The following is an 18,138-nucleotide window of genomic DNA, read 5'->3' as shown; positions in this document are numbered from 1 at the left end:
GCAAAAGCAGTGATTTATGAAGAAGCTTGGCTTTGAGGAGCTTATTTTTATGACGATAAAAAGGAGAAAAGAGAATGTTAATCATTTGAATACTGTTGACTCTTTTAGCATAAGGGCATCATTTTGGAATTAATAGTTATGTTAGGGACTCCCCTGGTAATCCAGTGGTTAAGACTTCACCTTCCAGTGCAGGCCTTCCCGTGCAGAGGGTGCAGGTTTAGTTCCTGGTCAGGGAGCCAAGATCCCACGTGCCCTAGGGCCAAAAAACAGATGCAGAACAGAAGCAATGTTGTAACAAATTCAACAAAGACTTTAAGAATGATCCACATCAAAAAAAATCTTAAAAAGATAGTTACATTAAATAAAACAAATTATATATAGAGAGGCATGTGCAGACAGGTATGGAAGAACCAGAGATTGCTTCTAGAACTTTAATTTAAAAGTAATTGTACATATTTAGAGAGAAAATATACAGAAAGAGACAGGAAAAATATATTTATAGAGAGCCTTATGTGTGTGTATAAATAAATAAAAGGTTAGTTTAAATTTGCTAGTATTTTGTTAGGATTTTTGAAATTCTTCCTCTGAGCAAGTAATTTGTTGAGTCTTCTAATCCTCATATGGGATTTAGGAAACCTGTAATATCAATATACCTCTGTTCTTCTGCAGGTTAATTACCAACAAATTTGATAGCTTTAAGACAAAGCAAAATTGTAGTTTAAAATTCAAGCCCAATAATACATTTCAAATAATTATAGAGCAGTTAGTTCTGAAATAGACATTTTTTTTTTAGTTCTGGTCAGTGAAAGTATTCAAGTCCTTGTATTATAACTTTTTAGTAGCTTTTTTTTTTAACTCTTTGCTTTTACTTTAAAATATTTTTAGTCAAAATACATGCATAGGTAACTAGAGAAGTAAATTCATAGAAACAGTAGCATGATGATTACTGGGGCCCGGGTGGGGGATGGGTGTGGGGAATTATTTAATATGCATGGTTTCAGACTTGCTAGAAGAAAAAGTTGTAGAGATCTGTTTTACAACAAGGTATATACTCTTAACAATACCGAACTGTACACTTAAGATGATTAAGTTGATAAATTTTAGGTTATATGTGTTTTACCACAATAAAAAAATACACATGCATTTATAAAGATCAGGTAGAATTAATAGAGAAAAATATTAGCTGTTCCTTTTTTTTATCCTCTTGGCTGCTACCTAGCCACTATTCTTTCATTTTTTTAAAGTGTGATTTACATACAGTAAAGTTTCTCTCTTTAGTACACAGTTCTACAAGTTTTGACAAACACAAACAGTGGTTATACCATCACCACAATCAAGAAATGAAACAGTTCCATCTTCTACAAAAACCTCTCCTCTCTTACCCCAAGGCTTTGGCAACTTCTGATCTGGTTTGTTTGTTTGTCTGTTTGTTTTTTGTCCCCATAGGTTTGTCTTTTCTTAACCGTAATATATTTGAGATTCATTCGTGTTCCTGTGTGTATCAGTACTTAATTTCTTGTTGTGGCTGAGTAGTATTCCATGGTATAGGTGTACCATGATTTGTTTATCCATTCTGCAGTTGAATGACATTTGGGTTGTTTCCACTTTTGAGCGATTATGACAAAGGGCTTCCTTGGTGGCTTAGCAGTAAGGAATCTGCCTGCAATGCAAAGAGCCACAGGAGATACAGGTTTGATCCCTGGGTTGGGAAGATCCCCTGGAGGAAGGCATGGCAACCCACTCCAGTATTCTTGCCTGGAGAAACCCATGGACAGAGAAGCCTGGCAGACTGTAGCCCGGCAGGCTTCTCTGTCCATATGGTTGCAAAGAGCTGGACATGACTGAAGCGACTTAGCACGCACTCACTAACTTAGACTGGGATTATTGGGTTTTATGGAGAATGAGTCTAACTTTATAAGCAACTCCTGAACTGTTTTGCAAAGCGGTTATACCATTTTGCATTCCTGCCATCAATACATGAGCATTCCAACTGCTCTGCAGCCTCATCAGCAGTTGATATTTTTAGGTTAGCTTTTTAAAAGATTTCCCCCCTTTGATATCTCATTGGGGCTTCCCTGGTGGCTCGGATGATAAAGAATCTGCCTGCAATGCAGGAGACCTGGGATTCAATCCCTGGGTCGGGAAGATCCCCTGGAGAAGGGAATTATGTTGCTGTATCTCATTATTTAGTTTGCATTTCTGTAATAATTAATAATGTTTAACATTTTTTCATGTGCTATTTACCAATCTTCATCTTCTTTGATAAAGTGTTGTCCATTTTTTAAAAAAATTGGGTTGTTTCCTTGCTATTGAGTTTTAAGAATTCTCTATATATCTAGATATAAGCCCTTTATCAGATGTGTGGCTGGCAATATTTAATTACAGTCTATAGTTATATTTTCATTCTTGTAACCGTGTCTTTCAAAGAACCAAAATTCTCCATGTTAATAAAGTCTAGTTTATTGATTTTTTTTTCTCTTTTATGGATGGTGCTTCTTGTACCATATGTAAGAAATCTTTGCCTAACCCAGGGTCCCAAGGAATTATAGTTTGAGATTTTACATTTAAGTCTGTGGTCTGTTTTAAGTCGATATTTCATGTGGTGAAGAGGAATGGGTCAAATTGAGTTTTGTTTTTTCATATGCATCTAGTTGTTTCAGTACTGTTTGTTGAAAATATTATCTTTCTGCACGGAGTCAGTTTTACATCTTTGTCAAATCAGTTTCCATAGATGCATGAGACTGTCTCTTAACCTTTCTGTTCTATTCCATCGCTCTGAACATCTGTCCTTTTACCAACACCATACTATCCTGACAAGAGTAACTTTACAGAAAGTCTTGGATTTCTTTTGTCAGCATTTCTTAGTTTTCAGCATACAGATTTTATACGTATTTTGTTAGATTTTACACCTATTTCATGTGTTTTTATTATTGTAAATGGAATTTTAAAAATATCAGCGTTTAATTGTTTATGCTAGTATGTGGGAATACAGTTGATTTTTCTGATTGAACTTATATCCCATGACTTGGGTAAACATGCTTATTGTTAGTTCCTGTAGTTTTTTTTATGCATTCTTAGGGATTTTCTGTATAGGCAATGTTGTGCTAAGTTGCCTTAGTCATGTCCAACTCATTGCTACCCTATGGACTGTGCAGCTCGCCAGGCTCCTCTGTCCATGAGATTCTCCAGGCAAGAATACTGGAGTGGGTTGCCATGCCCTCTTCCAGGGGAGCTTCCTGACCCAGGGTTCAAACTTGAGTCTCTTAGTCTCTTGCATCGGCAGGCGGGTTCTTCACCTCTAGCACCACCTGAAAAGACAATCATATTATCTGTTAATAGGACAGTTTTATTTTTTTCTTTTTAATCTGGATATCCATTCTTTTGGTCTTTCTTCCTTTTTTTTTTTTTTTTTTTTGCCTTATTGCCTGCCCGTTACTATTACCTCCAGTGTCATATTGAATAGTATTGCTGAGATTGGCCATTCTTGCCTTTTTTCCCAATCGTAGGAGGAAAGCATTCATTCTTATATTGTTAAGTGTGATGTGAACTGAATGGTTTTTATTAGGTTGAAGAACTTCAGTTCCTATTTTGCTGAGAGTTTTTTTTTTATTATTATTAATGGATGTTGAATTTTGTCAGATTGCTTTTTCCTGCCTCAATTGAGATGACCATGTAATTTTTCTTTAGTCTGTTGACTAAATCATACAGTGAATCATATTGATTTTCAGATGTTTACCTTGCCTTCTCAGAATAAATGCTATTTGGTCCTGATTATATAACTGGTGTCAAGTTGCCAAAACTTTTTAAATTTAAATTTACTTATTTTAGTTGGAGGCTAATTACTTTACAATATTGTATTGGTTTTGCCATACATCAACATGAATCCGCCACAGGTATACACGTGTTCCCCATCCTGAACTCCCCTCCCTCCTCCCTCTCCATACCATCCCTCTGGGTCATCCCAGTGCACCAGCCCCAAGCATCCTGTATCCTGCACTGAACCTGGACTTGCGATTCATTTCTTATATGATATTATACATGTTTCAATGCCATTCTCCCAAATCATCCCACCCTCTCCCTCTCCCACAGAGTCCAAAAGACTGTTGTATACATCTGTGTCTCTTTTGCTGTCTCGCATACAGGGTTATCACCAAAACTTTTTGAAGAATTTTAGTATCTCTGTTCAGTAGGGCTATTGGTCTATAGCTATCTTCTCTTTTTTTTATAGCATCATTGCCTGATTTTAGTATTAGGGTCATGCTGGCCTTGTAGAATGAGTTGGGAAGTATTTTCTTCTCTTTAGTGTTCTGGAAGAGAGTTTGTATAGAATAGGTATTATTTCTTCCTGAAATGTTTACCAGTGAAACAAACCATCTGGGCCTGAGGGTTTTGGCATAGGAAGATTTTAAATTACAAATTAAGTTTTAAAGGAGACCATTTAGGTAGGTTAGCTGTCTCTCCTGAAGTGAGTTTTGGTAGTTTTTGTTTTTCTAAGAATTTGTTCATTATATCTAAGTTGTTGTATTTATTAAAATAAATGTAATATGCTATGTTTTTTTTCCTCAGTTCAAAATATTTCCCAATTTCCCTTTTATTTGACCTCCATAGGTTATTTAGGTATGCGTTATTTCCAAATATTTGGAGATTCTCCAATTAATTTTCTGTCATTGATTTCTAATTCAATTCCAATATGTGTATACAGCATGCTTTGTATGATTTGAATTCTTTTAAATTTATTGAGACTTGTTTTGTGGCTCAGAATGTGGTCTCTCCTGGTAAAAATGCCATGTGTGCTTGAAATGAATGTGTAGTCTGCTGCTCCTGGATGGAATGTTCTACAAAAACCAGTTAGGTCAAGTGCTTGACAGATACTCAAGTGTTCAGTATTCTTATTTTCTGTTTACTGTCTTTCAGTTACTGAGGATTGTTGAAAACTACAGTTTTGGATTTTTTAAATTTCTCCTTACAGTTCTATCAGTTTTTGCTTAATACAGTTTGAAGCTCTGTTATCAGTGTTTAAACACTTAGGATTTTTATGACCTCTTGATAAATTGATCCTTTTATTCATTAGGAAATGATTTAGCTTTGCAGTCTACTTGGTCTGAAAAATGTAGCCTTTTCAGCATTCAGCATCTGATTATTTTAACACAGAGGATCTTCTTCCATTCTCTTATTTTGCCCATTTATGCCTTTATATTTAAAGGATTATTTCTTAAAGCCAGCAGTAGTTGTGTCTTGCTTTTTTATCTAATCCAACAGTCTCTACCTTTTAAGTAAGGTGCTTAATTGAGAACATTTACATTTAATGTGATTATTGCTGCAGGGTTTAAGTGTACTGTTTCATGGTTTGCTTTTTGTTCAGCCCTCTTTTCTTTCTTTCTCCTTCTTTTAGATTGTATTTTCTCTAATGATTCCGTTTTATCTTCTTTCTTGGCTTAGTATTAATAGGTATTACTCTTTGTATTGTTATTTCAGGTATTACTTCAGAGTTTGTAGGGTCCATCTATAAGGTTCACATCTACTTGTTAGTAATCTAAGAACTGTTCAGCAGTATCCATTCCTTCTTCCCTCCTGGTCTGTGTTCCACTTTGTCATACATTTTACTTCTATGTATGACATAGCCCCTCTTCACTTCCATACTGTTACTAATTTTGCTTTAAACAGTCAGTTATTTTTTTAAAGAGATATAATTTTTTTTTAAGAGAAATAATAGTTAAGGGAAATATTTTTGTGTTTAACTACATAGTTCCCACTTCTGACCCTCTTCATTCTTTTGTGCAAAATTTCTTATAGTGATAAATTTCTTATCCCTGGCAGTGATTGAGTCCTTCCAGCTTTCTGAAAAAGAATTTCATCCTTTTTTTTTTTTTTTAAATACTTATTTATTTGGCTGTGCCAGGTCTCAATTGCAGCACGCAGGATCTTTCGTTACCGCATGAAAGATCTAGTTCCCTGAGTAGGGACTGAACCCAGGCCTCTGCGTTGGGGGCACAGGGTCTCAGCCACTGGACCACCAAGGATGTCCCTCATCTTTATTTTTGACAGATATTTTCATCGGGGACAGACTTGTAAGTTGGTAGACTTTTCAGAATTTCCTCTCAGTCCTTGAAAGATGCTGCCACACTCTTCTGTCAACCAGAAGTCTGCTTCCAGTCTCATCTTTGTAGCTCTGTGTATAATCTAGTTCTTTCCTCTGGGCAGCTTTTAGGATGATCTCTATCGCTGGTTTTAAGCCATTTGATGATGATATACCTTGCTGCAGTTTTCTTCATAGTTCTCTTGCTTGAGGTTTGTTTAGCTTCTTAGATCTATTTTTTTCAATAAAATATGGAGAAAATTGCCATAATTGCCTCAAATATTTTTCCCCTTCCTTCCTCTCTTCTTCAGGGACTTCACTAGAGATTTATTTGGTTGTTTGAAATTGCTCCACGGTTCAATGATATGGAACAATATTAATTTTTTTGTTTTGTCTCTATTTTGTTTTGGTTTCTATTGCTAATATATCACTAATATTTCTGCCCTGTTTAATCTGCTGTTAATCCCATCTTTTTTCCCAAATCATATGTTTCATCCTGTAAATTGGGTTTTCAGCAGTTAATATGCTAATGTTTACCTGTACTTTCTTGAACATATAAAACATGGTTATAATAATTTCAGTGTCCTGGTCTACAAATTATATCATCTCTGTCATATCTGGGTCATATTGATTGATCGATTTTCCTCCCCATCATGAGTCATATCTCCCTGCTTGTTTGTATGCCTGGTACTTTTCATTGGATGCCAGACGTGAATTATTGGTTTATCTCCGAGCCTTATTTCGAGAAAAAATTAAGTTACTTGGAAACAGTTTGATCTTTTCAAAGCTTCCTTGTATATTTATCTATTTTATTTTTCATTGAAGTCTAGTTGAATTACAGTGCTTTGTTAATTATTGCTGTGCAGCAAAGTGACTCAGTTATTCACATATACACTCTTTTTCATATTCTCCTCCATTGTGGTTTATCATAGGATACTGAATACAGTTCCCGGTGCCATCCAGGCGGACCTTGTTGCTCACCCTTTCTATATATAATAGTTTGCATCTGCTAACCCCAAATTCCTACTCTTACCCTCTCCCACCCCCTTTCCCCTTGGCAGACACCCGTCAGTCCAGAACTAACTTTTCATCATGACTTCGGCACTGTCCTTCTAAATATCTGGCGTCCTGTGTTTGCAAGTTTATTTTTCTTTCTTACCCAGGCTGGTGGCAACACCAACCCTGTGTGATTTCCAGAAGCTGTTCTGCTGCTTCTGTTGCTGGCTCTTCCCCAGCCTCAGGCAGTTTCCTCACCTGTGCTAAGTACTCACCTGAAACCTGGGAGCAGAGCAGCTCTTGGAAGACCCCATTCTCCCTCTTGAAAATATTTTTTAATCAAAGCAATACCTGTACATACCTAAAAATAGAGTGAATAGAAACAAAAGTTAGCAATTTCCTTTTTTCAGTCCATAAATTTATGCCTCAGCAGGCAGCCACTTTTAATTTCTCAAATTTACCCACACATGTCCATGTAATAATATATTTATACTGTTATTTCTTGCTCTGTCAAGAGCATTGTAGGTATTATATAATCAAGTCGTAGTAGAGGAGGATTTAACACTTTTACACCATTCTTAATAGACATTGTTTTTTCCTACCATGCATTTCTTCTTCCCACAACCTTCCCAGTAACCTTAACTTTTTAAAGTTAAACCAGTAAAACAATTTTAAGAATTATTATAGTCAAGTTTTATCTATGAACATTCTTTTCTTTTCCTTTACTTTTGATTTCTGCAAAACTGTAAAACTGTCTCTGAACTTACTTAGTTGTTCCATTAGATCTGGTTCATACCTGGCTTTAGCCCCCTCCCCCCACAAATGCTCGGATCTATTACATCATGTCTCTGTTTATTCGCACCAAAGTGCTGCCTCCCAAAGGCTCTCACTTCCCCCCACGATTACATACCTGTTGCTGCTAAGGTTTGCTTATTAGCACCTGCCATCCCCAGATTTCCTTCCCCATCATCCTCTTTTGGGCTTTTTCATTACATCATGCAGCATCTTAGTTCCTGCACCGCGGATCGAGCCCATGCCCCCTGCAGCCATAACCACTGGACAGCCAGGAGCATCCCTCATTATCCTGTTGGTTCCCTTCCTCCTCTCTAGCATTTGAGTCCCTGCTTCATGTTTCTCATGCCATCTTTTCTTTCTGGGGGAATGTATTTTTTTTTTTTCATTTTCATTTTATTGTGGTAAGAAGACTTAACCTGAGACCCACCCTCTCAAAGTTTTACATTTTCAACATCGTATTATTGATTTCAGGTGCAAGGTTGTACCGCCAATCTCTAGAACTTATTCCTCTTGCTTTAAACCCCTTTCCCTGATTTGCTCCTCCATTTCGGTTTCTAAAATATCTGAAAATGTTCTTGTGATACGTTTACATTTAAATGATTTCACCAAGTAAAAAACCTTTCTCTCTTAGAATTTTATAAGCAGTTTCTCCATTGTTTCCCAGTGGCCAGAACAGCCATTCTGATACTGGTACCTGTGTTTGTACCTTGCTTTATTCTGTTTGGGAGCTTTTAGGATTTTTCTCTGTCCCAAATGATCTTTAGTTTTGTCATGAGTGCTTTGGTGTAGGGCTCTTTTCATTGATGGCGGTCGCCATTTGGTCATCTCATATAATCAGGAGACTTGCACCCTTCAGTTCTGGACATACTCTCAAATTATTTCTTTGGTAATTGCCATCCCTCTGGTCTCTGTTTTTGGAATTCACTCTGTTTTGCTCTTGGCCCTCCTCCTAGATGGACCCGTTTAGTGTCTTGTATCTCATGTTTCCATCTCTGTTTCTTTTGTTCTGTTGTTTTGGGGAAGATTTTCTCAGCTTTATCTTCTATCTTTTCAATGGAAATCAAGGAAATTTAAAGTACGGTTGAATTTTTCTTAATTTTTTTGACATTCTTTCTTGTTCCAACAGTGTGCAGGACCCCAACAATAAAACATTATTCGTGGTTTATCTGCAATTCAGCTTTAACTTGGAGTCCTGTAGTTTCATTTGCTAAACCTGGTAAAATGACCCCCAGCACCTAGTGAGAGTGGACCAGAAAGGGAAGGTGGCGAGCAGTCCATAGACAACAGCTGTTTGGTCAAGCTCGGGGTTCTGTGCTTTAGCCTCTTCTGCGGCAGTCAGTTTAGATTTGCAAGGAGTTTGGATAGAGGGACAAACAGGTTATCTTGTGTGAGTGGTGGGTCACCAACTGTACCTATATTGTTGTTGCTGTTGTTTAGTCACTAAGTCCTGTTTGACTCTGTGACCCCGTGGACTGCAGCACGCCAGGCCTCCCTGTCCATCGCCAACTCCTGGGGTTTACTCAAACTCATGTCCATCGAGTCAGTGATGCCGTCCAACCGTCTCATCCTCTGCCTCCCCCTTCTCCTCTAGCCCTCAATCTTTCCCAGCATCAGGGTCTTTACCTATATTGTACCTATCAAGTTTGGAAGAAGAGCACATGCCACTGAATTAGCATATGTGCTATTAATATGCAGAAGTGATTGAACTTGAATCCAGGTAAAAAGCACTTAGGCAAAACAGAACAGAACAAAGTCAACAACAGATAACCACCCAGTCTTAAAGGTCTGGGCCTTTTCCTGTGATCGGATTCCCCACTGGAGTGAAACCTCTTGACCTCTGCCCAGTGTCTGAAGGGGACCAGTATCATCCATGCCTTCAGGGGTCTCTCCTGGAGGCATGCGAGTGTTTATCCTGTCCTTGGTTAAACTCAGGGCACTAAACTCACAGATGTTCTATTTTGCAAATGGAAGAACCTTTCTGTAATAGCTGGAAAGTAATTTTAGTCCTCTGGGCCTCAGACATTCCTGACCCGTGGACTCTCCTCTAGAGAGATCTCTAATCTCGTTGCCTTCTTTTTGAAATTATGTCTTTTTAGTTTTCCATTTAAAATCTATCTTATCCAAGCTACCACATAACATTGAGCAGAGTTCCATGCTCTATACAGTAGGTCCTTGTAGGGTATACATTTTAAATATATCTCTGTGTACATGTTCACTCCAAACTCCCTAACTCTCCCTTCCCCTCATCCTTTCCCCCAGGGAGAGTGGATACTTGTTTGTCTATGTATGGCTTAGTCTCTTTGCTATTCACCTGAAACTGTCACATCATCATCAATCAGTTGCACGTGTGTGTGTGTGTACAGAATAAAAAGTCAAAAAAAAGAAAGTCAGACTTAACAAATCTAACAAAAGGTATAACATTCATAGAGATTAACATTTTTTCTCTAATTAAAAAGAAAATCTTTCTTAAAGGAACCTAGCACATTTATCAGAGAAAGCAATGGCACCCTACTCCAGTACTCTTGCCTGAAAAATCCCATGGACGGAGGAGCCTGGCGGGCTGCAGTCCATGGGGTCTCTGAGAGTCAGGCACGACTGAGCGACTTTACTTTCCCTTTTCACTTTCATTCATTGGAGAAGGAAATGGCAACCCACTCCAGTATTCTTGCCTGGAGAATCCCAGGGACGGAGGAGCTTGGTAGGCTGCCATCTATGGGGTCGCACAGAGTCGGACACGACTGAAGTGACTTCGCAGCAGCAGTACATTTATAGAAAAGATAGGAAAAGAAATAGATTTCTAATTATCTTTTTTCCCAGCAGATTCTCCAGAAATATATTACAGATGTTCAAGGGTATATGTGCAAGGATGTTTCTTGCAAGTGTGTCTAAAATAGCGAAGTGTTGGTGATGACCGTAATGTCCCACTGTAGAGATATCGGGTAAACAGACTGCAGTTCGGATATTGGCTTCTATTAGGTTAATACGTGGATGATCAGTTGGAATGAATGAAATGAAAACATGACCAGCTTGTAACTTTCTATTTTCAAGAACATCACGAATAAATAAAATTCAGTTAATTTATTAATCTTCTTAAACAAGTGGGAATTTAAAATTCTTTTCTATATATGATCTTAGAGTTTTGGTTTTTTTTAAGCTCTTTTTACAACTTAAGCGATGCTTTACTTTTTCCTGTGTAGTTGACGTTCCATTTAAATTTGTAAGTGACTTAATCACATAATGATAACTAGCAACTTAGCAACTTAAAATTTCCTAAAGTAAAGGATTCTGCTTAAGAGAGAATGTTTGAGAGAGGAAAGACCATATGTGGGTTTGTGTGTGTATGTATGTAACTTTAAAAATATATAGAAACTATAATGTAGTAAATAATAATTGTGCCTAGATTCATAGACATACAGACCACATATCTGCTTCCCAAATAGTGATTTTTGAGCTTCTACTTACTGTTTTCCTTTTGAAAATAAATTTGTATCATAATATATAATTTTTGTAAATTATAAATATGCCAACACATATTTGAATAGCACTTGAATATCATTTGTTATTCAAAAGCAAAGCTTTAAAGTTTAGAGAACAATATAAACCTTACAATGACAAAGAATGATACTGCCTTGGTGTTTTAACCCCAAGGAGAATTAATTGCCCTTTCATCAGCTTCCACATTCACCAGATTTGGTACCTAACCATTTTGGACAGTGTCTAAAACCAAACACACTCTGCCAACATTGGGTCAACTACGAAGACTAAGAGGCTCCACTAGCAACTTAAAATTTGCTAAATTAAAGGATTCTGCTTAAGAGAGAATGTTTGAGAGAGGAAAGACCATATGTGTGTGTGTGTGTGTGTGTAAATAGAATACATACCTATATATGTTCTGTGGTCAAGTTTTATGTTGGAATTATTTGTGATGATACAATTTGCTTATTTGAAAGTCTTTAGTATTGAAGTTTTTTGTTTCTGTTTTTATAGGATTATGCCATTAGAGGGCAGTATTGTAGAGGCTTAAATGTACCTTCTTAAACACTGAATTGCCAGCTGTTTATAACCTATAATAATCAAGTGACCCTAAGGCCTTAGACTTATAGTATAAACTTTAAGCTCAGTTGGTACATTCTTACAAATATTTTAAGTTAATAGAAGAAAATTATGTAACGGGTTAAGCTTTTTCACACTCAGATCTTTTAATTTTGGTTTAGAGAAGGGAATTATTTGGTCAGTGTGGCTATAACGTTGACATACAGACTTTACAGTATCTCAGTTCTGCTGATGTAAGAAGGCTCAAAGGACTGACTCTTACAGAAATTGCACTTAACATCTAAAAACTTTCACTTAAAAGTGAAAATAGATGTATGTAGGAAGCACTCCAATCCTCTTGCCTGGAAAATCCCATGGGCGGAGGAGCCTGGTGGGCTGCAGTCCATGGGGTCGCTAAGAGTCTCGGACACGACTGAGCGACTTCACTCTCACTTTTCACTTCCATGCATTGGAAAAGGAAATGGCAACCCACTCCAGTGTTCTTGCCTGGAGAATCCCGGGGACGGGGAGCCTGTTGGGCTGCTGTCTATGGGGTCGCACAGAGTTGGACACGACTGAAGTGACTTAGCAGCAGCAGGAAGGATTCAACCTGTGGGGTTTTTCTTTACCCACCCCCCTCCCCCCCCAGCTATACACGGAAGGAAATGCAATTTTAAGGTTTATGGCAATGGGAACTTTTGAGATCTCATTTCATCTGGTAGATTCCTTTTGGCCTCAATTTATATATGTGTAGCAAAGACTATACTGTTTTTTGTTTCTACACATAATTGATAAACTCATAGAAAGGCAGAATCTCTCAAAAAGGAAATAAGACTTTTTTCCTCTAAAATTCACTAGCTTAAAAAAAAGTATTATTACAATATAGTTATCTTTATAAATAAAACCACCCTTAAAGTCCTCCAATTACTGCTGCCTGTTACAAAGAGATAATTGAAATCGAGATACTCCAGCTCCTGCGAGTCTTTAAGTGCTGGGACTGGGCATGCCCAGTAGCTCAGACGGTTCTGGTTGCAAATAAGCAGCTTTCGCCGTTCGGCAGCCACAGGGACAGGCAGCTCCAGGGACGGGGTCTGACTCCCTTAAACGTAAGCACGTGCGGAGCCCTAATCGCATTTTCAGGACCCCTCGGCGTTTTCCGCCTGAGCACTGCTCGGTTTTTCCTTGATCTTGGAGGCCCCTGCGGCCCGCTTCTCAGCCCCTGAGGCTGCGGCCTGTGCCAGCCCACCCGAGGAGCCGGTGGGGAGGCTGGGGGCGGGGTGGGGGTGGGGAGGGGGCGGGGAAGCGGGAGGAGGGCGGGAAAGGGAGAAGGGGGCGGATCCAGCGGCGCACTGGCCAATCGGCGTTGCTCTTTCCTGCATATATTTTGCACTGAGACTGGGAGCCCTAGACTAGAGCCTAGTGGAGCCCGGCTGCTGACTAGGGAGCGTTCTCCGCCCAGCAGTGGGATCTGCGTCTTCCTGGAATCTCCAAGCCCCAGAAGCCGGGCTTCTTTCAATTAGTGCCGCCGTTTCTGTTTCTCCCTGAGCTAAGTAAAGCTAGAAGATTTTTATCTAGCCCCAACCAGGCGGCTAGTATTCCCTCTTTTTTTTTTTTTTTCCTGCGAGGGTGTTTTTGGCTGCAATTGCATGAAATCCCAATGGTGTAGACCAGTGGCGATGGATCTAGGAGTTTACCAACTGAGACATTTTTCAATTTCTTTCTTGTCATCGTTGCTCGGGACCGAAAACGCCTCTGTGAGACTTGACAATAGGTAAATGTCGGCTGGGATACTTTTAAAAATTTACTCGTGAGATCCTTGTAATAATGCAGGTGAAAGATAGCCCGGCGAATTCCTTTGTCCATTGCTGAGAGGCTACGGTGACATGGATGTTGCTTTTTGAAATGTTCCGAATAGCCTTGTTTTTGCAGGTCTGGCCAGAGCAGTGTTTAACCACATTATGTAATTTAGCCTTTGTGGCTCACTAAAATAGGGAAATGTCTGGATATTCGTTAGGAAGAGAGTGGCTGGTGTTTTCTGGAGGGTGATATGTTACATAGCATTAAAGAATGTTCAGAAAATGATGTTAGTAACACCACAGAATTAAGGAATTCTTTTTGTCTGGGATAGGAAAAAAATATCTCATTTATTGATTTTTTTTTTCCTTCTCTTTTTCAGCTCATCTGGTGCAAGTGTGGTAGCTATTGACAACAAAATCGAGCAAGCTATGGTATGTACTGTTTTAAAAATCGTTTGTACTAAATGTGGGCACAGTACAAAATGCAGGGTGTCTTGGGATGAAAGGAGCGCATCTATAGAAGATGATGACTGCTCTCCATACATTTAGAAATGCCGGCACTGTCTCTATTCTGCCAGTATGAAGCCACATACCGGGTCTGCTAAGGAGAGAGAAAGGGACCCTGCGGGTATTTGATGTTCTTTCCAGGACCGATTTCAAACAACCATCGATTTTGGCGGAGGTGCCTGCCCCTTTTTTGCTGGGGAATTGCTGGGAAAGCGCTGGCCCAGCGTGTCCTTTGGTCTCGGGCACATCGCTAGTGATGTGGCTTTCCTAGGGATCCTAAGGTTTACCGCGGAGCCGGGAGCGGGGAGGGCCCCAGAAGTGGGGGGGTCTCGGGAAGGAGCCTCCTCCACAGGGCCAAACGGATCCCCAGTGGTGGAGGCTCCTGCACAATGAAGAAGAGCCGGAGAAAAGTTTCGCCGTCTCAGCCTGCGCCTGGATTTCTCCCATTTTTTATTTCCGCCTTGGCCGTTCTTTGTTATTGGAGCAGCGCCTGTGGCTCTTCTCACGGGATTCTCTGCCCACTGTTGCTAGGCAAACTCCGAACCTTTAATTCGGAGCTATAAATAACTCGAGCGCCCATTGGCTGCGACGGCTGCCCAGGTTTCTGTGATGTCAGCTTAATCACGAAAAGGGGGGGTGGGGGGAGGAAAATGCGGCAACACGCTCTGTAGGAACTGGCTGCAGCCGGTGCTGAGGGAGGCGGTCCAGCGGGCGGAGGGAGGGGCTTGGGGGCGGGGTCGTGGCTCCCGTTGCTCGGGGCTGGACATCCCTGGGCCCGGCTTTTTTCTGCACCGAGCTGGAGCCCGGCTGCGTTTTGCCATCTCGAATAGGAAACCTGAGCGTAGGCACTCCTGGCCAACAGCTGCAAGGAAAGCAAAACCTTGATCACTTATACGTTAAACTGAAGTATTGTACAGTTAGGGTGGTATTCCGTCTTTTTCCCCTGGAGCCTGTTAAATGAATCTCTAAAGGCAGGATATGTCAGTGGTTAGGGAGAGACTTGCAAAATGTTTTAACAATTCAGAGTCCGGGAAACAGTCAATAGAACGTTAAACCTTTCTCCCCCACCCCGCTTCCTTCTCTCCCTTTCAGGATCTGGTGAAAAGCCATTTGATGTATGCAGTTAGAGAGGAAGTGGAGGTCCTCAAGGAACAGATCAAGGAACTCATAGAGAAAAATTCCCAGCTGGAGCAGGAGAACAATCTGCTGAAGACACTGGCCAGTCCCGAGCAGCTTGCCCAGTTCCAGGCCCAGCTGCAGACTGGCTCGCCCCCTGCCACCACACAGCCACAGGGGACCACACAGCCCCCGGCCCAGCCAGCATCCCAGGGCTCAGGACCAACTGCGTAGCCATCTCGGCCCCCGAAGAACTGGCTGCTGTGGTCTGAACTGAACAGACCTGAGAAGATGTACTAGGGGAGGGGTCCGCCCCCACCGTCACCCATTTCATTGCTCGCTGCAAAAGAGACGTGAGACTGACATATGCCATTTTCTCTTTTTTCCAGTATTAAACACTCATATGCTTTCGGCTTGAAGAAATTGCTTAGTTGGGTGAGTTAAAGGTTAATCAGAGAATTAGCATGGATATACTGGGACCTCATGCAGCTTGGCAGAACCGTGAGAAGTGGTTTCATTCATTCTGAGGAGCTGTTGTGCCTTTCCACTCCCCGCCCCTGCTCCCCACTCCCCCCCACCTCCAAGAGTTCTTCCTGCTTGCACAGTAGTGTACTCCATGGGGTTCCAAAGCAGAGGAGCTTGCCGCTGGACTTTCCTCTCCTCCCCCGAGAGGAACTGGAAAGGGGGGTGAAGGTCAAGAGTGAAGCTTAGTCTCACCTAAGATGAGGGGAAAACATAGTTCATTGTACAAACGACGACTGTCACCAGACTCCATTAAAAAAAAAAATCGTACTGTGCCTCTTTCCGAAACAGTGACACAAAACTATTAGCGTGACTAAATGGTGACAGGTAGCTGGGACCTAAGCTCTCTTACCATGAAGGTTGTTTTGCTTATTGTATATTTGTGTATGTAGTGTAACTATTTTGTACAATAGAGGACTGTAACTACTATTTAGGTTGTACAGATTGCAATTTAGATGTTTCATTGGCTGTCTGAAGAGGTGTGGATTGTCTTTTATATAGCGATCTCCGTGAAAAACCCATGAAGCAAAACACACCTCCCTAAAGAGATTTTAAGAATTTGGCACAGTTAGTCACTTTGTGTAATCTGCAATCTTCTAGCTGCTGAGTATCTTGAAGTCGCTCCCTGTTCACTGAAATCCTTGATTGAACTGGTTGAATACTTTGAAAAATGCAGAGTTCTAGCTAATGGATTTCCCAGTAGGGGTTTCTGCATATTACCTGTATAGTAGTTACCTGCATATGTTTCTGTGCATGTTCTCTACACAGTTGTAAGGTGTCACTGTATTTAACTGTTGCACTTGTCAACTTTCAATAAAGCATACAAAATGTTGATAAACAAGTGTTTCTACGTTACAGTGTTAATGTAATGGTAGTCATTTCCACAACTCTTTCCAGGCCAAGTTAAAACAATTTGGTGAAATTCTGAAGGGGGGTGAAAGGGTTGGGCAAAGTAGTGATGCTCATGGTTTGACTGGAGAAACATAAGGAATCTGACATTGAGTTCTTTCAGGGAGTAAGGGAAGAGACAAGGAGGCAAGAGCTTGGTCCTTGAGACTGGTTGTGTGACCTGGACAAGCCGCGTTCCCCATTCACAGCTGATGCGAGGGAGCTGAGAGAAATCTCTTGAATGCCTCTGTGGCTTTAAAACTCTGGGAGTCCGTGGAAGTCTTAATCTTCTAGTGTTTACCGGCTGAGGGGAATGAACCTTACTCCATGTATAATCCCAACAAGCAGCTCTAGGATCAGAAGTTGGGGCTTAGAGAGAGAATCTGATTTCCGCTTCAAGAACTCTGAGAATGGATGCCTTTCCTAGTGTGGATTGAGTTCCCAGCTCCTAGGGATGCCCAAACAAAAGATAGGATAATTCCAGTGGCTTCCTTTATACTGAGTTTGAGGAAGGACCAGATGAACAAGGGAGTCCCCTCCCACTTGTTTCCTTAAGACTAAAAGAAGTCAAAGTTCTAAACATGGAATCCTAAAGCAAGTTGGCACCTGAGAAGTGAGCCTGCAGGGTCCCATTCTGTTGCAGGAGCCACGCCACTGAGCAGAGATGAACAGGGTGAGTTTTCAGCCCTGCAGTCTGCCCCAACACCTCAGTAACTACTCCTCCACTAGAGAGAAGCAGCAATCCTCAGCTCCAAGGTTTTCTCAGGCCCTTGCAGGACAGGACTCAACTTTGCTGAATCCTTCTCTAATGTAGAACTGATGGGAGGTTGATGGGCGGATGGAGGGAACATCAGAGTTCCCGGAAAGGACTGGACTGCGTGCATGTGTGATGGGGCTCTAAGTGACCCGCTGGGCCACCTAGCTTCTATTGAAGCACTGAACTGCCAACTGCCGTGGGAGGGGTTGGTGGCCATGAGGATGGTTTGGGGAAACTTGGAGAGGGCTTAAAACAATCCTTGTCATACTCACGTGAAGGTTATATATTAATAACTGACAAAGGGATATTCGTAATAATCCCATTTCCTTTAAAAAGAAAGCTACGCTGATTCTAAATCCTTAACCATTTCATCTTTTATATTTTTAATGAAGCTCTTCAATAGCAAAGGTCGTAATTGTGGGAAATTTGAAAAAATTCATATCAATGTATCATTAAGGCAGAACTTTCTACATTATTTAATGGAATTGGGGGCCTTTTTTATTAAAAATGCAAGACTCCCATGCTGTTTGGGAGCTGAATATTGTACATGAAATAAGAATGAATTATTAAAATCAAAAGGTGTGTTTTCATGCATGTTCATTTTAGTTATTACTAAACATGTTTTAAGTAATTTTAAAGGGCATTTTTACTGT

General features: G+C 40.4%; 1 protein-coding gene across 9 annotated transcripts in view; it reads left to right on the top strand.

Moving 5' to 3' along the window:
* TSC22D1 (TSC22 domain family member 1) overlaps positions 1-16,681 on the top strand; it is a 120,006-nt gene extending 103,325 nt beyond the window's left edge. For 7 of the 9 annotated variants that reach the window (XM_070292525.1, XM_069601272.1, XM_069601267.1 and 4 more), the window contains 2 exons: positions 14,076-14,127; positions 15,295-16,681. In XM_070292525.1, the coding sequence (XP_070148626.1) occupies positions 14,125-14,127; positions 15,295-15,552 (261 nt within the window). In that variant the 5' untranslated portion in view covers positions 14,076-14,124 and the 3' untranslated portion in view covers positions 15,553-16,681. Of the gene's footprint in view, positions 1-11,922; positions 13,671-14,075; positions 14,128-15,294 lie in introns of those variants that run through there. The other 2 variants (XM_069601274.1, XM_069601277.1) reach the window with 2 other exon arrangements.
* Positions 16,682-18,138: the final 1,457 nt, after the last annotated feature.

Source organism: Ovis canadensis, chromosome 10 (assembly GCF_042477335.2).
Source record: "Ovis canadensis isolate MfBH-ARS-UI-01 breed Bighorn chromosome 10, ARS-UI_OviCan_v2, whole genome shotgun sequence".
NCBI lineage: Eukaryota > Metazoa > Chordata > Mammalia > Artiodactyla > Bovidae > Ovis > Ovis canadensis.
This window is presented reverse-complemented; position numbering and strand designations above follow the sequence as displayed.